We start from the raw sequence: 24,552 nt of genomic DNA on the forward strand, positions 1-24,552 counted from the left end.
GCCCTGATGCAGTGGCTGGTGTCTTTATAAGAAGGGGAGAGACACAGACACAGAGGGAATACGCCGTGTGAAGACAGAGACACAGGCCAGGGTATGGCCAGGAGCCAAGGAACACCTGCCCGTCACCCCCAGCTGGAAGAGGCAGGAAAGACCTCCCCTGCCCTGAAGACTGGGAGAGATCTAATGCCTATTGTTTCAAACTCCCAGCTTGTGAAGAGTTATTCCTGCGGCCCCAGGACACTCAGGTGCAGATGGAAGCTGGTCCTTTCTGTGCAGTGTGTGGATGGGGGCAAGGCCACCTGTCTCCGGGGTGGGAGGCTGCCTCTGGAATGTCTGGGCCGAGAACAGGGATTCTCGGGGGGCGGGGGCATCTAGGAATGTGGGGGACGTTTCTGGTTGTCACAATGACTGACATTATTTGCGTAGGGGGCAGGACGCTACCTGCCCCACAATGTATAGGACAGACGTGCTCACCCACGGCCGGCCCTCCATTCTGTGTGACTCTGAACGTCCTTCTGCTCACTCCTGCTATAAATGCTCAGAGAGCCTCCTTCTGTTCCACGTACAGACCCAGAGTATTTTTTGCATGGTTTTAATAAGCACCAAAGTTTCCAAGAACACAACCACCATGTACGTCGAAAGAAGGCTGGATTATTTTTGTCCCAAATGTTGCCGGGAGTTGTTCACCATTTTCCCAAAGTCACCTGCCCCCCCCCCCCCCCCCCATGCTCAGACGGCACACCTGTCTTAGCTCGCGTTGCCCTCAGGTTCCTGACGATGCCACACGGGGGTGGGGGGTGAGCCTCCGACGACCTCACCACACCTTCCGGTGAAGATGTGCATGGAGGAGCATCTATCAAACATCATGTCACATCACGTCTCCTCTCAATTCCACTGAGGGCATTAGATGAGTCTGGAGGACCATCAGCTTTGGTCGGTTATAGTTTCTCCAAAAAGGGGCACTCAAAGTGAGTAAAAGGGGGTATTACCAAGATGCTTTGTAAACTTGGGCCCCCGGTCTGGAAGGGCAGGGAGCTAACTCTAGAGTGCTAGCTTTTCTTCCTGCCCCACTCCTTAGACGATGCCGATTCTCTCCTTCTGGCAGATGTGGGAACAGGGATGGGGACCCAGGTGTGGCTCTCAGGGGCTCTGCCTCTGGCCCCAGGACACATCCCTGGGGGCTCTCTGTTCAGCATGTGAAACCACACAATGGGGGCCTCCAACTCTTCCACCCACCTGCCATGGGCTCTGCTGATGGAGAGGCCTCCCTGGAGCTTCTAGAAGGTTCCTTCATCACTGGACCTCACATATGGGCCAAGAACTTCCGAGGGACTAAGGCAATCAGCTTCCTCTTGGATTTAGGTCCCACTCAGGATGCCCTGATGCCTCAGGCAGCAGGGCTGTGTGTCGAGGAGGGACCCTCAGCATCAGAGAAGGGGCCCTGACCCACTTCCCCCGACTCACGAGAGGCTGAGCCTCCCTGAGTGTCAGCCCCACCGCCTTCCGTGGGCAGTTCTGAGAACATGAAGAGTGAAGCACAAGTTTGGCAATAAGCCACTTAAAGGGATGTGTGCAAGGGACAGTCTGCTGAGAAGCCAGCTGGCCCCTGGCAGAGGACACGCGGACCGGCACTCCAGCAGACAGCCCTCCCCTAGGCCGGGCCGCTGGACGTGGTGCTCCCCCTGGGCATGGGGGCTGCTGACCTGGCGAGTTATGGGGCTCTGCTGATGGGTTTCCCAGTGGGTCCGACTGCCTAAATCCTTCCAGGACAGAGAAAGGTCATGAGGCAGCTAGACCAGCATTGGCCAGGCACCTGCACGTGCTCAACCCAGCCCCGTCGGGGGATGCTAAAGGTGACAGGGGTCCCGCTTCCCCAGCACCGGTGCCCTTCCCTCCCCGATGGAGCCGCAGAGCGAGGGGGCCTTCATGCACCCGGGGCCCCTGACACTCGCTGTGTGTGCCCAGCTTTCTATGCGGGTGAACTCAGCCACGTCTCAGAACCACCCCTCGAGGTGGAAATTACTTCTCAGTCTGCTGTCAAAAAAGCCAGCACTCCCTGAGGTCACGGGGCACAACAAGGGCACACCAATGGCCAGGGTCGGTGGGCGGCCAGGGCCTGGGTTACATCTGGGTCAGGGCAGGGGCTCTCCCCGTCAGCACCAGCTTCACTGCCCCCACGTCCCATCCTCGGTCAGCTCGGCAGACATCTCCGCCTCTGCTCCTGAGACAGACTGGGCATCTGACGGAAAGTTCTGGAAGAGAAACTTAATCCTCTGGTGGTGCTGATCATCACCTCCAAGCAACAGACTCCAAGGCGGAGATTCACTGAACCACATGGAAAGCCAGGACCGGGGAGGCCTTGTCTTCCCGTCTGATCATATGGCCCGACCATCACGTGTCTGCCTGTGATCTTGGCTGAGCCTCCAGAAGCAGGCGGCCACCTCGGGGGTGCGCCGGAGCTTCCCCTGGAACCCACCTGCCCCGGCGCTGAGGGCAATGCCTCTTGCAGCAAGTACATGCACGTGGGGCCTTTTCAAACTGGCCACCCGCCATGCAGAGCCGCTCCTGGGCGGGGGTGGGTGACTTCTCCCACTCACCCGGCAGCTCAGAAACCCCGGCCGCAGCTGCCTGCCCCACCGACCCCAGAGCTTGCTGGATCCACTGCCTGGAGTGACGCTGGAAGGGAGGGGAGGGCCAGAGCCCACCAGCCTTCTCCTCTCATGACAAAATGGCAGGGCAGACCATTTTCCTAGCTGTGGGCAGAAGGAACACAGAGCCTCGGACGTTCTTATGGACCGTTAGAGCTGGAGGAGGGGCCTCAAGGGTTTTTCCTCCAGTGTCTTTCTAGATGTGAGGAGACTGAGTCCCAGCCCACCTGCTCTGCTGCCTCCACCATGCAGGCCTCCGGGCTTCTGGTCTCCAGAGTGCTTGGTGCCCTCTGCCTTCCCCGGTGCTCTGCCCATGCATGCCCTCCCCATCGGTCAGGACCAGCCTCATTCACTCTCCAGGAAGCCTGGCGGGACCCTTCCCACCAGGACCAGGCCCCTCCTCCTTTTACTGGGTTTTCAGAATCACTGTGCAATTGCCCAAGCTGGGGCTTTCTGACATGTCTGCTCCCGTCCTTAACTGTCACTTCTCTCTTGTGAAGCCTCGTGTCCTTACCTGTCTGACTTTCCCAAATAGATTTTAAACTCTTTGAAAAGACAGCCAGGGCCCCGGTTTTGTATCCCTTCACGTCTCCCCCACCCTGAAGCGTGGTATTTCATATCAACCAAGTTCAGAGCTGACAGTTCCCTGCACGACAGATCAGAAGCTAGAAATTCCAAAACCAGTCTTCTTCACATCGTCAAATAATTCTAAAAATAATGTTCTAATATTTAATCTCTACGCTTAGAATCATTCCCCTGTGTGTGGATGAAAACCACAAATTCAATCCACCATATATCACACTGGTCTGTTACCCATCCCGTGTTTAGTGAAGCGATGGATGTCAGGAAGTCACATTCTGCGGGGGTGGGGGTGTCGCCTGCAGCCCCCCAATACCTGCATCACCAGCAACCCAGCCTGCCGCCCTTACAGAGGACCAGTGTCAGTTCAGGCCCCTTCCCACAGCTCCTAGGGCTGGGCAAAGGGAAACAGAGAAAGGGTGCTAGGACAGGCACTGTGATCCCACGAGAACTCAAGTAACTTCCCGACCCCTAAACTCGCTCTCAGGAGAAGGAGGCAGCTCTGGCAGAAACAAAGAAGTCTAAGAAGCACTAGATGCAAAAGCTGGGGCAAGGAACACATTAAAGGGAAATAAAGGTAAGCGGGTGATAAAATCATCTCCAGAAGACTTCGAGACCAGCTCTAATGAGTCGGAGCTCATTTATCCATTTGGTGTGAACACAGCTTTGCTCAGCAAAAGCAGAGGAGCGCTCTGGGAGGTTGGACGGGTGCAGAGGGCTGTCGGCAGACGCGCGCCATCCCACCCATGCCACAACGGGTCACCACGCGAAACCAGGCGCATCCATTCTGACGTCCCAGTTAAGACCCTAAAGCCCAGCCTCGCCAGCTACGGAGTGTGGGATGTTTAGCGAGCTCCAAACACTCATTTGTTCGTGGATGCTCTTATCCCAATTAAGCCACTCAAAACTTTTGAAGTTCATGAGTCATTTGCTTCAAATATCTTTAAATTAGGGATGGATTCACTTCCCTGGTAGCAAACACCCAGCAAGTTAATTAAAAGGGGCTCAGCATTTAAACCACCATCACAGTTTTAAACAGAAGGAGAGGAGCACGTCTCTCCCTATCACAGCTGCTCCTAACTCTCTTCCACTTCTATCCCAGCATTTTGAAATATTTCCCAACATGAGACTTGCTCCCAGGGTTGCTCTGCTACTCAGGTCAGCTGACCATCACTGTGAGAGAAGAGGACACCAGTCTGTCCCTCCTGCTTACAGTGGGACACACCTAAAGGACACTGAAGGCCCCCTGGTGACAAGGACAAAGCAACTTGGAAATCATCCTTGGAAACGCATGAGTGCATCCCAATGTAAAAATTACCAGGCAGGATGGGGATGACATCTGAGCCATCTCTTCCTTGAGCTGCTGGGTGTCACGAATACATGACTGATCCAAATGGGAACACACCTTGAATGACCATTAACGGAGACCTTGCAGGGCTTCGTAGCCCCTCCTGGGTGGTGTACTTTCCAGAGCTAGGAACACGGATAGTTGAGGAAAGCATCAGATGTATCTGAGCAGGCTGGAGAATCTCAGGGTCCAGGGGCCAGCGGGAAGGTCTAAGAATATCAGGTCCCAGAAGTCTTTAATGAGCACTAGCTGTATGCCACGCACCCACAGCCTAGGAGATCCGCGGTGGGCAAATGCAATAACCAAAATCAGCTGGCTTGAATTCCCCACAGCTCCCTTTACGAGTTTTAAGATTAAAGCCCAGGAAATGACTTTGTGTTTTTCTCCCAGGAGACTTTGTGATTCCAGACTCAGAACATGACCAGCAAGAGAGCTGTCACAGGAAGATGGTGCTTCGCTGTGGGGAGTCCTCCTCTCTCGACCTCAAGTGAACTCCTGCCCCATCTGACAGTCACCCTCTGCCAGCACCACGTGAGGCTGGAGCTCAATGCCTCGGTGAACCTAAGCCAGGTGATTTTCCATCCCAAGCAGTTCCTAGCTAATGCCACCTATACCTCCACAAAGAGCACCAAGGTCAGGGACAGGGATGTGGGACTTCATCAAATGATCTCATCAAATGACCCCATAATGGAGCAGTAAATGTAGCAGCAAGCTAGTGGTAGCAAATCATCACAAGAAAAACAATCATTATTACCATCACTATCACCATCACCTCCATCACCACCACCTCCTCCTCATCATCATCACCATGAGCCTCATCACCATCATCACCATCTTCACCATCATCACCAACATCACCACCATCACCATCATCATCATCACCATTACCACACTCATCATCACCATTGTCATCATCACCATCACCATCATCACCATCATCACCACCACCATCATCACCATCATCATCACCATTGTCATCATCATCATCACCATCATCACCATCTTCACCATCATCACCATCATCACCACCATCTCCATCATCATCATCACCATCACCATCATCATCACCACCATCACCATCTCCATCATCATCATCACCACACTCATCATCACCATCATCACCATCTTCACCATCTTCACCATCATCATCACCATCATCATCATCACCACACTCAACATCACCATCATCACCATCTTCACCATCATCACCATCATCATCACCATTGTCATCATCATCATCATCACCATCATCACCATCACCATCACCATCACCATATTAACAGCAGCAAACATGTAATGAACAGCTGTTATGTGTCAGGCACTGACCACCTGGCATACGCTATCTCACTAATCTTTGCAACTTTATAAGGTGGTTAATTCTGTAATTCCCACTGAGGCACACAGAAGGTAAGCAAGTTGCCCAAGTTCACACGGCTAATACAAGAGGAAGCCAGAAATTCGAAGGCAGACACTCTTATCCACTACCTTAAAACTAGGAGAGACTTTCCAATCACTTCATTTATGGGGTGGTCTCTGGGAGACGGGCCGTTTGATGATTCCAGCAGCTATCCCACGTAATATTCACTCCTGAGGGATTTCAGAGTGCCCCAAATCTCCAGCCATCTGCTTTTCTATGCTCACTGGTATCTGTGCTCTGGGCAGATGGGCCAAGGTAACTTTCCCCTTCAAACACCTCTCTACAGAAGCAAAAATAAAAACTCACAACTCCCCAAACCTGATTCCAAAGACATCTCTTTGGACAACAGAACTGACTTAACAAATTCTTCCTATCTTTCCAAAACCTTAATTCTGTCCTTTGGGATGCCCTCAGTGGTGAGTGGGCAGAGCTGGTGTGTCTCAGATGAAAAGACTGCCATGTCCCTGGTGGCTTGTTGCCCCTGACACCTGCAGGCTTCTCCTTGGAGTCCTTCTTGCTGGGTATAGAAGCACCTGGCATGGTCGCAGGGTTCTTAGTTCATGCTTGATGTTGTTCTACCGAATCCTCACGACAACCATTTGGAAGAGATATTTCTAAGCTTTAATTTTTCTGGTGAAGAAAATGAAGCCAAGAGCGAAGAGAACGTCCCTAGGGTCACACAGCTACCTGCAGCTGAGTCCGGATTCGCAGGCGGTCTGCGGCTTGCAAGCGCATACGGCATGCCCAGCCTCCTGGACCACCGCGCTGGGATCCCCAAGACCACCCTTGCCGCCTTAATCCTGCCTGAGAAGGGTGAGCAGCAGAAGTGCTCCACAAAGAGTTGAGAGCCCAGGTCTATGTGTGGTGACTGCCAGGACAAGGGGGATTTATGGGGCTCCCGTCAGGGCCCTGAGTGGCTTGGGTCACTTTTGTGGGATCAGCTGAGCTGTGACGGACCTAGTTAGAGGTGTCACCTCAGCACTTCCCGTCTTGCCTTGCCTTGGCCTGGATGCCGAAACCTGCTGGCGCCCCTTCTCAGCATCCAACATCACTTCCCAGAATTAACATTTCTCTACACCAAAAGCAAACACATGTATTCCCGCCCCCCTTTAAATTTGTTTTGCTAAACAAATTAATCTAGTACCAGATTATATTATGAAGAACCATAAATCTTTTCCAAGATAAGCATCTGTCGAGTTGGATTAGCAACATCCATTGTACTGTGAATTAATTTGCTGAGCCTTCTAATGCTGTCCCAAGCATTTAACTTTAGTAATAACAAATGTAATTTGGAATAAACGGGAACTTGTTTTCTCGTCCGTGCCTGTATAGTTAAGTGACGTGTGTAGAGGGTATGACAGTAAATGAATGCAGCACTAAATTCTATTATGATGATGGCTTGTGAGTTTATTGAGGTAAAAACAAATGCTTTCGTAAACTGCTTTCGGGCACCTGGCGCAGACGTGATGGACGGCAGGCTGTGTGTGCACAGGTTCTGGACAAAGGCTGGCCGGGAGACAACCCGCGACCCCCTGCAGACCTTCTCCCCCCGTGCTCCAAGCTCACAGCCTCCGCCCCTGGGTCTGGGTCTGGCCCTGGCCCCTGGCGTTGAGGTGGAGCTGGGTTTGCTTTCAGAGATCTGTTGCTCTATAGGGAAGAACTGCTCAAATACAAAAACTGCAGTTCTCTCGTCCAGGTGAAGGAAGGAAGTAGGTCATGGAACAAAAGCCACCCACTCTATGAAAACCTATCCAACTCCTGACCACGGCCAGACGCAGCCTCATGCGGATGCAGCCTGCAGGAAAAACTATGCTGCCGACAGACCCTGGGCAGCAAGTCTCTTCTGTCCGGGGTCCTGAAGAGGGCCTGCATGGGGACAATGGACCCCGAGGCCTCAGGACGTGGAGAAGCAAACAAACAGGGCGCAGAGGCCACGCGGCAGCCCCACCCCTTCGTGCCAACACCCTGGACTTCACATCCCATTTTAAGAGCTAGCCAACCCTGCGGCTCGTCTGGGATGTGCGTACCCAGATCTGATCTGTGAACATCCTGCTCCTGGTGGGGCGTGGGGTCGTGGCCTGTTCCCAGAAGCAAAGGGGACCAGAGGTGGGCTGGAGCACAGGGGTCCCGGACTCTGCACACGCCCTCAGCCTGGGGACGTGCCTGTGGCTAGCCCTGGAAGGACGGGCTGTGGCCTGGGAGATTTTCAAGGGCCACTCCTTTAGAAGCAACTGGAAGAGGAGGTAGAGGAGAAGAAAGACAAAACTACGTTGCAGTAGATATTTCACGGTAACTGTCCATATGCACCCAGAGCAACGGGCAGAGGACCCAGAGCCGTTTGTTCTGACCCCGTCCCCCAAACACCTGCGACATCGCCTCCAGGGAAGATACTCCCCAACCCGAGCCAGTTTGCAGAGGCTCAGCAAACAACCACAGGAAGTTCTTCCTTATACCTGACCTAATCTCTTCTGCTGCTTAAAGTGATCCCTAATTCTGGGCCAATGTGGCAGTCGCCCCTCCACAGGCCACAGCCTTGAAGGTTTTTGGGTACTCTACTTGGGCCCTAATTCCACCAGCAGGAGTGTCCGCATCTCACTGCCAGGCTGGCCCAGAGGTCGAGGTTCTACCATTTGGGAAGACGTGGCTCTGTGCCTGGAGGGGTCTGGACGCCCATGACACAGGCAAGGCGGGCACAGCGTCTCCTTCTAGGCCACCACTATGGAGAGACCCTGTCCCGTCTCCCTTCCACCAGCCAGAAGGGCTTGGCTAGAGCACAACCCGCAAGTCCACAGACACACATGCCCCCTCTGTCCCCAAGGCCGCCACCCAACCGTCAGCACTCTGCCGTTGTTAGGTTTCTGCCGCTGAGAAACAGGGAGGCCTGCCACGCAGTGTCACCGGGCACAGCACGGCATCCTTCGTGAGCCACACCCCCAGGTGTCCTCCCCCCACCAACCGAACCCCAAGCAGAAAAGAGGTGGGTGTACCTGAGGTCTCCCCCAGAATCCGTGGGGGCTTGACGTCTTCACCATCGTCTTTGCTGGGACTGGTGGAAGGCTCTGTTGTGCTAACCCCAACCGGGATCCTATTCCTCGGGCCCAGGGGCTCAGTGACCCCCTTAGTCTGCAGCGTCGTGGAGGTGGCCGTGGTGGCGGGGGCGGTGGTGGTGGCCACAGTTGTCTTCTGTGTCTGTGGGATGGAGGCCGTGGTGGGGCCGTAGAGCCCTGGAAATGTGTTGGATTCCGGGGCCTCCTCCTCCCCCGTGGGGCCCCAGGCGATGAACTCCGTCTCTGTGGTGGGCCTGCTGCCCCGGAAATCAAAACCGCTGAAGCCAGCCCCCTGCAGGTGCCTCTTCTCCCTCCGCAGGAGGGCCTGCTGGTCCGTGGTGGCCCCGCTGCCCGCTGCGGGGGACGGGGACGACGAGGAGGAGCCAAGGGAAGGGCTGGATTTGGCAGCGGCTGGGGGCTTGGCGAGCCCCCCTCTGGGCACCAGGGCGGCCACCTGGTCCCTGGGTCTGTGCGCCCGTTTGGCGCGCGGGCTCGGCACCTGCCCGTGGCTGCGCTCCACGCGGGCCGGGCGCGGGCTCCACACGGGCACGGGGATGCGCGCCGCCTGTCCGCTCTTCAAACTCCACAGCCGGGGCGGCCGCTGCGGCGGCCGGGGAAGGAGCCGGAAGTCGGGGCCCGGGCCCAGGGACTCACACGAGGGCAGATCCATGGCGAGCTGAAACATGGCTATAAGTATCCAAGCATGGCTTCCTAGGGAGCAGCCCGGCCAGCGGATGGACATGGAACTGCGTGGAAAAGAGAGAGCAGTGTCAGGTGGGGGCTCTGGGGGCTCCGCCGGCGGTCCCTCCACCCCCACCAGGACACGGAAGCGCTCTTCTGGTTATGAGCGCTAATCCTAACTTCAGAAGGGAAACCGAAACCCTCCATTAGCTGACTTCACAGCCCTGCTGCAGTGCCACCTCTTCATCAGCATCTTAGAAGCCCTGTCCCCCATGCACCTGCTCCCAGGAGCCGGTTCCCCCGCCTGCACCTCACATCTCTTCCCAGGAGCATGCAACGCACATGGCTGGTTGACATGATGCAGGAGGGAAACCGAGTCTCAAAACCCCCAGCTCAGCCGACAAGATGACCTCAAACACCTTCTGTTCCCCACTCGGCTTCTGCCCGGAGTTCATGAAACGGAGACATGGAGAGGACGTGAGGTAAGACGACGGCAGAGCTGGGGGCTCGGGTCACCCCTGGGTCCAGGGCTGAGCACCTTCCTCTGTGTCACAGAACTTACAGACCCAAGGTGTGTGTCTCCCTGAGGCCTGCGAGGACGGGGGTTCCACCCTCCGTGTGGCTGAGCCCGCCGGACTTCACGGGGGGCCCGAAGGCCAGGCATCTCCCGGGCCCCCGCCCCATGCTGTGGTCCGCAAACCCCACCCCCACCTTCTCAGGCAAATGTGCGTATCTCACAGCAGGCTGTGGCCTCGGATGCCGTACGCTAAGAAAGCTTCTTATTTTTGGCCTCCTCTGGATTTTGTTCAGGAAAATGAGATCTGCTGTGGATAAGCTGGAAGTTTATTGATGCACCAGCCCTACCCAAGTGCTGTTCTGTTGACATTTCGGCTTCCCCTATTTATCTTCAGCACAGGTGCCCTTTGAAACCCCATCATCCACCTGCTCAGCTCCAGGCTCGGCTGGAGAAGGGCAAACCCCACACGACCCGGGGAAGATGGTGGGGGGCTGGGTGCACGGAGCATCACGTGAGCACTCAGAGCGCGGCAGACAGACCCGGGCAGGGCTTGGTGTCCCCGGGGCCCACGCTCCCTCTCCAGCTTAGGTAATTGAGGACTGGGTGCAGGCGCCGTTCGAAGTCAGTACTCGTCCCCGGCGTCACGTCTGAAAATTGACACGGATCCAGAATGTGAGTGGCTGGTGCGGGTGGGGGCGGGTGAGGGCGTTGGGTGCGCCGAGCCGCCAGCCTGGAAAGCTGCTCAAGACCAGCCCCGTAGAAAAAAAAAGGCCTGGCAGTTTTTCTTTATGAGGTTTCGCGTGACTTTAAAAGGGAATAAATCAGTGAGTGAGCAGTGTGTGGTGTGTGAGTCATGTGCGCGTGCACGCACGGGAGTGTGTCTCAGGACTGCGTGCCGCTGATGTGTGATAGCACGTCAGTGCCTGTGAAAGACAAATGTACAAGTGGGTGTGAGTGTGTCAGCAAGCGTGTAAGAGCGCGAGGCTGTGGGGGGTGTCTGTGTGCCCATCTGTCACATATGCGTGTTTGTGCATGTGCGGGTGTGGCCGAGTGTGGGGTTCATGTCAGTGAGCGTGAGTGTGTCAGTGAGTGTGCAAGAGTGTGAGTCTGTTGTGAGGCGGTCTGTGTGTCACATATGCACATGTGTGTGCATGTGCGGGTGTGGCCGAGTGTGGGGTCTGCATGCCGGTGTGTGTGTGTGTCAGTGAGTGTGCAAGAGTGTGAGTCTGTGGGGGTGGTCGGTGTGCCTGTCACATATGCATATGTGTGTGCACGTGCAGGTGTGGCCGAGTGTGGGGTCTGCATGTCGGTGTGTGTGTCAGTGAGTGTGCAAGAGTGTGAGTCTGTTGTGAGGCGGTCTGCGTGTCACATATGCACATGTGTGTGCATGTGCGGGTGTAGCCGAGTGTGGGGTCTGCATGTCGGTGTGTGTGTGTCAGTGAGTGTGCAAGAGTGTGAGTCTGTGGGGATGGTCTGTGTGCCTGTCACATATGCATATGTGTGTGCATGTGCGGGTGTGGCCGAGTGTGGGGTCTGCATGTCGGTGTGTGTGAGTGTGTCAGTGAGTGTGCAAGAGTGTGAGTCTGTTGTGAGGCGGTCTGTGTGTCACATATGCATATGTGTGTGCACGTGCGGGTGTGGCCGAGTGTGGGGTCTGCATGTCGGTGCACGTGTGTGTGCACGTGTCTGTGTGTGAGCCCCCCCTCGTTCTGCACTGAGCCCCACGTGCCCGGGGCCGCCTCTTCTCTGGTGGGTAGTTAGGCACGTGCCGCTCCCTGCCTGTCATCAGGATGTGGAAAGGAAGAAACTGGTATTAATGAGTGCTAATTACCGAAAAGGACTAATCCCCAAATAAAAAGGGCCCAGTTTTTTAATCAGAATGAAAGTGCTTTGCTGCAGAAATTAGGAATCGCTCATTATGCTAATGCCTCTGCACCGAGTTTCTGCCGGTGTGCAATTTCTCTGCACAGCCCGCCAAGCTCTGTGCAGGGACCAGGGCCTCTGTCACCCCACACAGAAATTTAGGTCAGTGCGAAACATCCCCGTGCCCACGGAAAGCACGGCTCCTGTGGCCACAGGTGGTTCAGTGAGGATGGATGGTTTAGACCCTCTGGTTCCCCCACCACTCTGCATGTTTGGATGGGAGCCCAGCCCCCAGGAAGTGGGACACTTCTTTAAGCAAGAGCGGTGCTCAGCCCAGAAGGCCCTACCAGGCCCCACCAGGTCCTACCAGGCAACACCAGGCCCCACAAGGAAACACTAGGTCCCACCAGGTCCTACTAGGCAACACCAGGTCCCACCAGGCCCCATGAGGCTCCACAAGGTCCCACCAGGACACCCCAGGCCCCATCAGGTCCCACCAGACCTCACTGGATCCCACCAGACAACACCAGGCCCCTCAGGTCCCACGAGGCAATGCCAGGCCTCACCAGACCTCAACAGGCCTCATCAGACCTCAGCAGACACAACCAGGTCCTACTGGGTCCCCCAGCACTACCAGGCCCCACCAGGCCCCATCAGGCCCCACCTGGCCCCACCAGGTATCACCTGGCCCCACCAGGCCCCACCAGGCCCCACCAGGCCCCACCAGGCCCCATCAGACCCCACCAGGCCCCACCAGACCCCACCAGGCCCCACCAGGCCCCATCAGGCCCCACCTGGCCCCAGCAGACCCCACCAGGCCCCACCAGACCCCACCAGGCCCCACCAGGCCCCATCAGGCCCCACCTGGCCCCAGCAGGTATCACCTGGCCCCACCAGGCCCCACCAGGCCCCACCAGGCCCCATCAGACCCCACCAGGCCCCATCAGACCCCACCAGGCCCCACCAGACCCCACCAGGCCCCACCTGGCCCCACCAGGCCCCACCTGGCCCCACCAGGTACCACCTGGCCCCACCAGGCCCCACCTGGCCCCACCAGGTACCACCTGGCCCCATCAGGCAGGCTGAATGAAGAGCAGCCACGGGTGAACCCGAGTGCCATCAGTACTTGGAGAAATATTGCCCCAGGAAATTAAAACCGCAGACCCCAGCCTGTGCTTGCCTGCCTGCCCCAGCATAACTTCACATACAGGATATTTCTGTCATTTTTCACCAATCATGAGCTGTAACTGGTTACCATAGAAACCCCCTCATTTCCACGCCACCTGGCTGTTATGCAGAAAAACCAACGGATCGCAAGAGCGAGGAGAGCTTGCTTTGTTTCTCTTCGAGTCCAGTTTCTTCCTTCTTAAAGTGATGGATTGGTCCAGAGAGGGAATATTAGGAGGGCGCGGGGACAAGTCAGGACAGAGGCTCCTCCCCACCGCCAGCCGCTGGGACACGCCGGGCCAGCGTCTGGGGCAGAGAGATCCCCTCCTGTAGGGAGGTCGGGGGCCGATTCTGTGGCCTGCAGGGGCCGGCGGTCTCTCCACGGGGTCGAGGATCCCAAGCCTGGACCTTCAGGCTCCCGAGGTACACGCACAGCACTTGTCGGGATGACGCTGCGTCCTGCCATCAGGGGATCCAGCCACGCGTGCGAGGACCACATGAGGGGCACCGCGGGACCTCTCTCTCCATCCTTCCAGCTGGCCCGGGAGGCCTCAGTTCTGGCCACAGCCCTCCTGCCCAGGGAAGGCGCCGTGGCGCTGTCAGCCACTTCCCACGGGGATGGAGGGCCCCCCCAGGTGCGGGAGGGAGGCCCTGTGGCTGTCAGCCCCCCTGCTAGCCATCAGAGTTGCCACGGGACACCCCAGGGAGGCCAGGCCACAGCGCAGGCAAGCAGAGCCGATGCCAGCCCCCCCAAACCTCGAGGGCATCCACGGGCCCCATAACAACACGCCCCCACCTCACACCCACGAGGACGGCTACAAGCACGAAGCCAAGTCCAAGTGCTGGCAAGCACGTGGGGACATGGCAACTCGTGCACGCAGTCAGTGGGAACGGAAAAGGGTGTTGCCGCTAGGCAAAACAGCTCAGCCGTTCCTCAAAGACTTAGTTCCCGGACGTCCCTGCATTTCCACTCTTGGGTATAAACATGAGTCCACACAAAAATGTGTGCACGAATGTTCACAGCAGCGTTATGCATGATAGCGGAAAGCAGAAACCGGCCCCAGCGTTCATCAGGTGGATGGATCAGGAAAATGCGCTCTGTCCCTACAGGGGAACGTTCTCGGGCCTTAAAAAGGACAGAAGCATCAACACATGCAGCAACGTGGATGGAGCTTGAACACAGTGCGTGAAGGAGAAGAAGCCAGTTACATCAGGCTACACGCCGTCCGAAACGCCCGGAATCGGTGAATCCGTAGAGACGGGGAGTAGATTCCTGGTTGCGGGGGCGCTGGGGGAGGTGACTACTAGTGGTTATAGGATTTCTCTTAGGGGTGACAGGAATGTTCTGGAATTGATAGTGCTGATGGTTGCACAACCTTGTGAATACATTAAAACCACTGAACTTCACCCTATGGGGAGTGAATTTAGGGTACGTCCATTGTAGCTCGAGAAGCGGATGTGTTCGGGGGTGGAGAGACCAGCCTGGGGTGGATTGCATGGCCTCCTGCTCTGGGTGCGGGCTCTGGCAGGTGGGAGGAAGGAGAGGGTGCCCAGGCTGGAGCCAGAGTCTGAGCTGCCGGCACGGGGCAGAGAGCGTGCGTGAGATCTTTCGGGCTTGTGCACGGTCCTCGCAGGGGCCCGGGCTCGTCTGCCCATGCAGGGGAGGGTCCCAGCTCCCCCTCCGCCACCGGCCTCGTGCACATCAGGGCTGCAGCACCATCCCCTTTATTTTCTGGTTCACAGCTTTCTTGCTTCTCCCCCTTTTAAATTTTTATTGAAAGCATTTTTTTTCCCCTAAGAACACTTTCGTATGATTCAGTGGATTGAGATTGAATTTGCTACCTTCTGTATATTTTCTTCACAGAAGAAAACCGCCATCAATTAAGGGAGACAAAGACTTGTCTTCCACTTACGGTCGCACTTTTCCCCAGAGGGCTCGCAGGCCAGGCCTCCCGCAAGGGCCCAGCTCCCACCCGCAGGAACCCCCAGGGCGGTGAGACTCTGGGCTGGGCCGGAAGCTCCTGCGAGCCCTGGAATCTTCCTTGCATGCAATGAGCCCCCCAACCCCACACACACACAGTCCCAGTGCTACAGCCCCGAGGAACACCCCTGCCCCCAGAGCGTCCACTTGTCATCAGCTGGCCTGGGACACCAGCCACATGATTCTGTGGGAGGGAGAGGTTGGCTCACACCTGCTTGGGATGGTGACTCCCTCCGCTATGTCCCATCCCATTTCTTCCGGCTATGAATCGGGTGAGTTTTGGAGAGTTACGAAAAGCGGGTGTCCCCCAATAGTGTGCGCTGTGCTTAGTGACCTGCTTCCCAAAATTAGCACACGGAAAGGGGAGGGAAGTCACTTTCCAGTGGAGACACCTGGCATGCAGGACCTTGGCCAGTGTCAAGGTCGCATCCGCGGTGGTGAGTCAGGAGAGCAGGCATCACTCCTGACGTGATGGGGAGGGCACTGCGCTTCCTCCCGAAACCCGTCACCCCATCTAACCGTGAGAAAACCACCCGACAAATCCCGATGGAGGGACAGTCGACAAAATCCCCGACCAGTCCTCCTTGAAGCTGTCAAGGTCATCAAAATCAAGAAAAGCCTGGAAAACTGTCACCACCAAGGGGAGCCTAAGGAAATGGGACGCCGACATGTCATGTGGTGCCCTCAGTGGGATCCTGGAGGAGAAAAAGGAAGTCGGAGAAAAACTGGGGAAATCCAGATAAAGTGCACGATTTCACGAATGGTAAGGAGCGGTGCTTCCCCTTGGTTAGGACCGATACACCGTGGTGATGTAAGATGTTTACGTGAGGGGCATCTGGGAGCAGAGAACTCAGGACTCCTATCTGCTCTTTCTTCTTTTCAATTTCTGCAGATTTGAAACTATTCTGAAATAAAGAGTTTATGGAGGCAAACCCACCAACAGAAGTGGGGTGGATACGGGGGTCATGCTGAGGGGGTGCAGGTGGACTCCGTAGGGGCTCCCTGGGGTCCCTGGGCCCCGGGTGAACGGACATCCACCTCTGGGGGAGGCCTGGGGAGGGGCATCCACGAAGGAGCACAGCCTCGTCACCGTGTTTCCATCAGGCAGAGAAACGTGGCTTTAGGTGGGAGGGGAGACCCTGGCACCTGGTGCAGAGAAGACCCTAGGTCCCCCCGCCCCCTGTCACCCCGAGTTCTCTGACGTGCTGGCCTGCACAGAAGGGTGCCAGCAGACTGCCCCCTCTTGCCCCTTCACACGCTCGGGAGGCTTTCACCCATGCCCCACGAAAGCCAACGGGACGACGGTGCAGGAACAGAGACCCGCCCTCCCCCCTCGGGGCAGGACCCCCCAGCCTCGGCTCAGGAAGGGTCCACACACACACTTTCTTCCGGTAGGCAGTCGCTGGTTCAATTTTCCTACTGGGAAAGAAAAAGGGGGAGCCGTGACTCTCTGGAATGTTTCCCCAGCCTGATGTCGTTAATGTCCTGTAAGAGCCACCCCTGGCTCGCATTACCCTGTGACTTACTATGATTAAAAGCGTCCCTCTCTTTCAGGAAAGGTGCTCTGGGCTGCCTACAAGGCTTTCATCTTCAGTGGCCCATGGATGTCAGGCACACACGTGATATTTGATTCACGGGGAAAGAGCGGTGTAGGAACCATTCATTTGCGCGGGACAGAAACCTCCAGAACGGCAAGAAGTTTCTGGCTACTGGCCTCCTCCAGCGCAGGGGGACCCGCAGTGGGATTCTGGGGTCTCTTAGCACCCTCCCCTGCTGGAGTGGGTCCCACCCCTGGGTCAGGCTCCTGGGTCCCACCCTGGGTGGACCGGGGATGGTGCGTCCTGCTGGCTCGGGGGAGCCAAGGGTCAGTGCCCTGCAGAGAAGGTGCGCTCGCTGCAACGTGAGCTCCTCCCAGGGTCAAGGCCATGGCAAGGCAAGTGTGAGAGGCATCTGAGTGTGCCCAAACGCGTGTCCGCCTAACCACCCTGCTGGCCTTCACCGCCACACCCAAATCACAGGAGGTCCTCTTGGAAGGAACAAAGACGGTCCTCGGCTCCAGCCCACCCCAGAGCTGGACTCTCAGCCCCCTGGTGCTTGGGACCCGAGAGGGTTTACCAGCCTTGGTAAAGGGCTCCCGGTCAGGCTCGTGTGAGAAGCAGTGGGTAGGACAACCTGACGCCAGTCTCTTGACGAAGCCGGTTCTCCTGAGGTGTCTGTGGGTGGGGGTTCCACGGGCACCATGCTGCCAAACACCAATCCCATCCCAAACACTCAGTACCCACATGATGCCAGCATGAGACCCACAAATGAGGGGGCCCGCTTGCAGTCACAGTGAGCTGGCATCAGACCTGGAGTCTAGGACTCAGGGACTTAAGGTCCCACCAAGCCCAGATCTGTGGGACCAGGGACATACTGAGAAAAGTAAAGCAAACAAAACCTCCGTGACCCACAGCCATGGTGGCCCCACTCCCTGGACCATCTGCATGGTGGCTCCGCCCGGAGGGGAGGAGTGGGGTGGGCACTGGACCCTGGCAGGTGCTACTCCACGCCCCCACTAACCTCTTGCCGCTGTCGGGGCCCTGTGGTCCCAAGGAATTGCCTGACACTCTCTTGCGGAAGGTGAGAACCCCTGGCTCCTCAGTGGTGCCTTGCGGTTCACAAAGCACATTGTATGTATCAGCGATGCCCCCCTGCGAGGGATTTTACCCCCAGCGGGCATCCAGAGATGTCTGGAGACGTTTTTGGTTGTCACTATTCGGGGGTGCTACTGGCATTTAGTGAGAGCCCTGGGATGCTGAGAACATCCTACAGGGCTCAGGACGGCCCCCACAAAGACTTACCAGCCCCAGCGTCCACGGGGCCGACGTTAAGAAGCCCTATTGCCCACGTTCCATTTGCTCCTCCCGGGGCCTGGTGACGGGGGAATGAGCCTCTTTACCCCCAGAGGAAAGAGGCTCAGAGATGAGCCACCCGCTCACGCTCCAGAAGAAGCATGAGACAGCGGAGACACAGGGGGCTCAGGGCCGGCTGCCTGGCTCCCAACCTGCTACCGCAACATGCTGGCTTCACGAGCTTCCGCGATCCCCATACCCTCTCTGTGCCTCAGTTTCCCCACGGTGAATCCTTGAGGCTTGGCTCCCTGGAAGCACGCACAAGCATCAGCCATGACCGCCCCCCACTCCCCTCGAGGCCGTCAGTGGTGCCCGGGGGCCTTGTGCTCTCCCTGGGAGCCCTGGAGCAGGGCGTCTGCAGGACTCGGAGGTATGGGGGATGTTCTCAACAGCCTTCACAGGTGCCTGAAGGAGCCTGAAGGATAGCAGCGCGCTGGCGTTCTGGTTGCCCGGGCAACGTGCCCGTAAGCATTCTGGAGGAGTGAAGTGGTGACAAGCAGTGGGTGGGTAGCACCGTGGGAGGGAATGTTCTCTCCCCAGGAGTGGGGAGCAGGGTTTCTGCGAGTCTGACACACAGCCCTGCTGCTGCGGCCAGGTCCCCAGAGCCCTCCACCCTGTGTGGGGACAGTAGGCACAGGCCATCCAGCACCAGCAGGTCCCCTCGGCTCAGCTACCGCCCCTCCTACATTGCGTCCTTGTCCTCTCTGGGCACTGCCCAGGATGTGGCCAGCAGCTGCCCCAGGTTTGCCAGGTACCCTGTGCCCTACCTCCCATGCTTCCTCTGCAGGCAGGGACAAACGTTTAGATGGGCCCCCAGCCCAAGCCGGCCGGCCCATCCCGGGGACAAGTCATATCCGTCTGGGCAGAAGAACAGACTTGGCCAAGCCAGACTGTAATAGTAGCAGGACCAGAATCCTGCTGCCTGGTAACCTGAACCCCACACCAAGTCAGTGCGGAACAAGGATGCTCAGAAGGGCCCTGGAAAGGCAAAGTGGAATCGGCAAACCAACCCCCGACCGGCACATGTTCGCAGCTTGGGCCTCCCGTGAGAAGCACCTGGCTGGGGAGAGGGTGGTTACAAAACGCGGAGACCCAGGCCCCACTGTGGACCCATGAACCAGCATCTTCGGGGGGAGAAGTCCGGCATCTGTAATGTTTTCAGAAGCTCCCCTGGGGCGTCCAGGATTGAGAGCCAAGAACACAGTCCATCCCTCCCTTGGACCCCGTTCAGTCCAACTTCAGCAGCACTTTTAACAAGACATACAGGATATGCCTGGTGCTGGGTGACCCCTCAGCACAGGGCCCTGGGGAGAGCAGAGGCACACAGCGGTCCCCAGCCCCCGTGTCCATTTCCTTCCAGAGCTCGGCTGCCCTCAGCCTGGTTGTCAAGCCAGGCAGATGCTCACGGGCAAGTTCTCACCCAACCCCGTGAAAAGAGCCAGGGCCCAAACGCACACTTACGGAAATCCAGACCAAAGAGAAGGGAGCATGGGGATTAAGGACGGCACGGCGCACGGAACCGTGGCCCACGCGGGCTGACCCACAGCTCCGTGCCGGGCACCGGGCCCCACACGTTGCACGACTCTCTCCTTCCTGCGCTCGGGCACCCTGGGGGGAGGGCCGTGACTGTCCTCTTGCACAAGAAAGAGAAGCACATAAACAGCATCTGTGTGTTCTCTGGAGAGAAGTCTCTCGACACAACTGAAAGTGGGGAGGACGTAAGCACTCAGCCGCGGGAGGGGGTGCTGGCCGCACGCGCTCCTCCCAGGCTCCAGGTGTTCAACCGTCCCGTCATCCCTCTTACGCCGGCAAACACGCATCCCAGCTCCTCACACGCGCCTGCCGGCAACACACCGCTCCTTACTGGTGTCTTGGCCCCGAACCGTGGACTCTCGAGAACAAATAACGGGGCTTCCACGGCGCCCGCTGAAGGCCCGCTACCGTCTGGTTCTGTTGCCGTCATTGTGTTGGCGTGGACGCAAGTCACTGCGTTCAAGGGGTTGCTAAAACCACCCAAGGATGGAGGGGGACAGTGAAGGGTCACTGCCTCTCAGAACAACAAAAGCAGGCCCCCTGTGGGTTCCACGGGGTTCTCAGGTTGACAGAGAGGGGAAGGACGGTGTCGACGGCGGGGCCCAGGGCTTGGCGGTGGGAGGAAGAGCGAGCCGCCCCAGGGGAAGCCGGGTGGGTGCTCTGAAGGAGGCAAAATCACAGAGAACCTGGAGAGGCTCAGAGCCTCGTGGGAGGCACCGGCGTTGGCCAGGAGCACCTCCCAGAAGGACGGACAACTGTCCATCAGGCAGTCGATGGGGGGCTGGCAGAGGGCAGATGACCCTGAGGGTGCTCCTGAGTCTGTGACGTGCAGACTTCAGACAGCACAGGGGTCCACCTTCCACGGTCAAAGGTAGACCCAGGCCACCTGGGGAGGAGCCCCGAAGTCCTCAGCCTTCTCCACACCGTGCCACAAGCAAGTCACCTTCCCCGCTCTTCACACCTGAGCATAAATGAGGCTGAGAGAAACGGGTCCTTGCAGGGGATCAAGGGACTCATGCAGTGGCCGTCACAGGGCGCAGGGCCTGTGGTGGGGAGGGGCAGTCAGGGCTCCCCCGTGGCCCACCTGACATCCCACCGTCGGTCCACGGATGGGGAAAACAGGCAGTGGTAACATGGGTACGAGCCCGAAGTGCACGAATCATCCATGCAGATCCCACAGTGTAGCTCATGGCTCTACCTCGTCTCCAGCTAGAGTCCCCACATCCCCATCAGGACAGGACGTGACAAGGAGAGGAGTCTTGCTCCCCCTGACCCGACGCCCCACCTGTGCCCAGCCTGCAGATGGGAGGGCACCTGACACAAATCCCAAAGGGGTTGCAGGCGAGGCCACGGAAATGCTGCCCTGGGCACGTGCTGCCGGGGGTGAGGTCCACCCTGAGCACAGGCACCCCTAGGATAGCCCACCCGGGCCAGCTCCCATCTACCCGCCCACACCCGCTGAGCCCCTCTCCCCCGTTACCAGTGAGGACGACGTTTCAGGGACGTAGCTGGGCTTGCCTATGGCCACCACCTAGCGCCCTGGGGACCCCTTTGCAGCTGCCTGCCCGACCGTGCCCCTGGGCTTGGGCGCAGTGAGGCGGGGGCCAGCCTCCAGCCGGTTTCAGAGTCACAGGGAGCTGGAAGGAGTTCCACCTGACGCAGACATCTCTGCTCTGACCACCAGCAACCGTTCCCCAGCCTCTGAACACAAAGGGCAACAGGCGACTCACTACCTCGAGAGAACAGCACTGGGCAAGTGTGGGGCAGTGTCTCAGAGAAGCCACTCTGGGTGGCATCTGCGTCCCGCTCCCAGCCGTGTCCTGTGGGGGACTCGGGACTAATCGTAGCCCTGAGCTGCTCTCCCACATAGTGGTGGCATGTAGCCCAACACACGCACACACACACACACACGAAGACACACGCACAGATACACGCGACACGCACACACCAGAGACACACAGGGAAGCGTGCACACATTCACACGCATGCTTGTACACGGATAAGCCAGGCATGCACACATACACCCAGACACACACACACACGCGTGCACGTGCTTACAGACACACAGAAGCACTCACATGTATGCACACACAGAAACATATGCATGCACATGTGCACGCACATTCTCAGCCACCCCTTTCCGGTTCTCCCTCCCGCAGCAGAGCTGAGAAACCCCACCATCCCGGCCACCTCCACCAGACACACGCCGTGTTGCCTGAGTCTCCCAGTGGAGTGTCCAGAGCTTGGCTGCAAACACAGCTTGGCACAAAGCTGATGTGACAGCTACCGCTGGCGTGGGGACAAAGCACTGTCGTTTGGGGAAATTCTTCCCAAAAGAACCCAGTGGAGCTGGGCCAGATGGGTCAGGGCTTCCAGCTCTTCCTGAGGAGGTCATCACATCCCGACACTGTCTCGAGAAACAGGTGTCACGGGAGTTCTTGCTGGAATGTCTGGGGGGCATGAGAGCTTTTCCAGGAAGGCCCAGAGATTCTGGGCAGCAGCTGGGGCTTGGAAGGGGAAGAAATCCTCTGGTTTCTGGGAAAGCCAAGTCCCCAGTGCTGGGCTGACGGACCAAGGGCCAAGGAGGCCTCTGAGCCCGTCCCCCACCCCAAAGCTCCTGGCTTCAAGCTCTGGTCGCTTCCGTACGGAGGTCCCTGACCAGCTGCCGGTTTCTTCCAAGGGGAGTTCCAATTGTCCTCTCAAGAGAGGGCTTCCAATGCTTCTCTGGAACGTTCTCCACCTCGTGCCCCAGCATGGATGGCCGTGGGCTACTGACAAGCTCCCTGGAACCCATAGCTCTCTCTTGTGGCATCTGTGAGAGCAGGTCTTACCTCTATCATGCATCTGAGCTCCACGCCCCAAAGAGAATTTCCATCCCAGGTGGGGCAGGAATGGTCATTCCCGCGGTACAGATGGGGACACTGAGGTCATACAGGGGAGAGTGCAGGGGGTGATCAGGGGCGGAGCCAGGACCTAAATCTGCCTGGTCTACCTGTCACCCAAAGCACCCTCCGCTGTCTCGGGGAACGATCTCCACCAAGGGAGCTGCTCCCCGTGCAGAAATCAATGGTCTTCAGTTGTCACTGAACTCCATTCACCAAGAACAGGAGACTCCAGCGCTGGCCCCTGGGTGACAGGGTGTAGAGCTTGGGGCCCCCTCCGTGAGGACCACCCACACTGATCTTCATGGGAGGTGGAGGAAGGAGAGAAACTGCCACCCATGGAAGCCGTGAACCTTCTATGCACGAGCTGGGCGCTGAGCTGTGCCCTCCTGGGAACGCCGCCCTGGTGTGAAGAATACACCCCAACGCTGGAGCCGAGACGCCTCATCGTTCACCATGGTGGGACTCAGGGCAAGATCATCTGTGAAGGGGCCACACTCACCGGGGTGTCCGGAGCCCCCTGCTTGCTGCACCCTGCCTTACGGATGCCACCAAGATGACCTACGGTTGCTGAGTTCCAAAGCCAGTGTTTGACCCCTGGCAGTGCTGACGACAGCCGTCCCTCCAAAATGTATGTGTTGAAGTCCTAACCCCAGGACCTCAGAATGGGACAGTGCTTAGAGACTGGGTCTTTAAAAAGGGGAGTAAGTTAAAATGAAGTCATTCGGGTGGGTCATAATCCAATAGGACCGGTGCTCTTATAAGAAGAGGAGATCGAGACACAGACACGCCCAGAGGGACCGCCCTGTGAAGACACAAGGAGGGGACAGCTGTCTACACTCCATGGACAGAGGCTCAGAAGGAGCCAGCCCTGCCCACACCTTGACCTCAGACTTCCTGCCTCCAGGACCAGGAGAAACAGACGTGTGTTGTCGACGCCGCGCGGCCCGTGGTACCAGTATGTACGGCAGGAGCCACCTCTGCAGAAACCTTCCCTCCCTGCGGCTCCTGCCTCTGCTCCCCTCGGGGCGGTCAGGGCCGCCTTCAGCTTTCTCCGGGAGAGCCGCTGCCCTGGGTCTGGATCCTGCGCGTGCAGGGGTCACTCACAAACACGGCCGCACGGCCGGAAATCCACAAGCCAGCTGATCCAACCTTTTCCTCCCCGTCCTAAAAACACACGTTCAGCAGGTCCTGTCCCTCCCTCCCCACCACACAGGGATTCTCAGCCTCCCAACACGCACATGTGGGCGGGATCGGTCTGCGTTGGGGGCTGTCCTGTGCGCTGCCTCCATCCACAAGATGCTAACAGCACCCTTCTCCCCAAATGTGACAACCAAAAATGTGTCCAGACATTGGCACACTTCCCCCAGGGAGACCGCCTGCCCCGCTGAAAACCAATGCTCTGAGACACACCTTGATTCCACCCACGGCTCCCCCCTCTCCCTTCCCCAGGCCACCACCTCGCCTGATGCTTCCCACTGGCTCCCCATCATCCATTCTCCACCCAAAGCGATGCTAAAACTCCAGGGAACAACGTCCTGCTCCTTCCCGCCCCTCCTCCTTTCCCCCCACCGTCCCCAGTCTGTCACAACCCACCCAGAACAGGGCCCCCTGGGGTCACAAGCTCCTCGCCTTGGTTTGATCACTTCTCTGGGGTTGATGCCCCACGAGAACAGGAATTGCTCCCATCTTCCTCACCAGGGTCTCCCCAATGAGCAGGGCAGCTCCCGGCACAGAGCAGGAACCCCATAAATATTTGTTGAAGGGATTAATGAATGTGGTAAACCAATGATTGAGTGTCCCCCGAGCTGCACGCAGAGGAACCAGCTCCAGGACAGTCACGTGGCCGCCGTCCCTGATATTCATGGTTCTCTGACAAGTTCTGACAAGCCTGACCCCACCAGCATGGGAACAGTGCTGAGGGCATGCCACCCCGTGGATGGAGCCCAAGCCCACCAGCTGGGAGGGGCCTCACCTTGTCCCCTCCCGACCAAGTGG

The 24,552-nt window shown here is 57.8% G+C and overlaps 1 protein-coding gene across 2 annotated transcripts in view; it reads right to left on the minus strand.

Moving 5' to 3' along the window:
• AJAP1 (adherens junctions associated protein 1) overlaps nt 1-24,552 on the minus strand; it is a 119,303-nt gene that overhangs the window by 52,354 nt on the left and 42,397 nt on the right. For both annotated transcript variants that reach the window (XM_045895529.3, XM_064590054.1), the window contains exon 2: nt 8,980-9,785. In XM_045895529.3, the coding sequence (XP_045751485.2) occupies nt 8,980-9,785 (806 nt within the window). The remainder of the gene's footprint in view (nt 1-8,979; nt 9,786-24,552) is intronic.

The sequence above is a fragment of the Mirounga angustirostris genome, unplaced genomic scaffold (assembly GCF_029215605.1).
Source record: "Mirounga angustirostris isolate CCGP_5_RB_7025 unplaced genomic scaffold, mMirAng1.0.hap1 SCAF_4, whole genome shotgun sequence".
NCBI lineage: Eukaryota > Metazoa > Chordata > Mammalia > Carnivora > Phocidae > Mirounga > Mirounga angustirostris.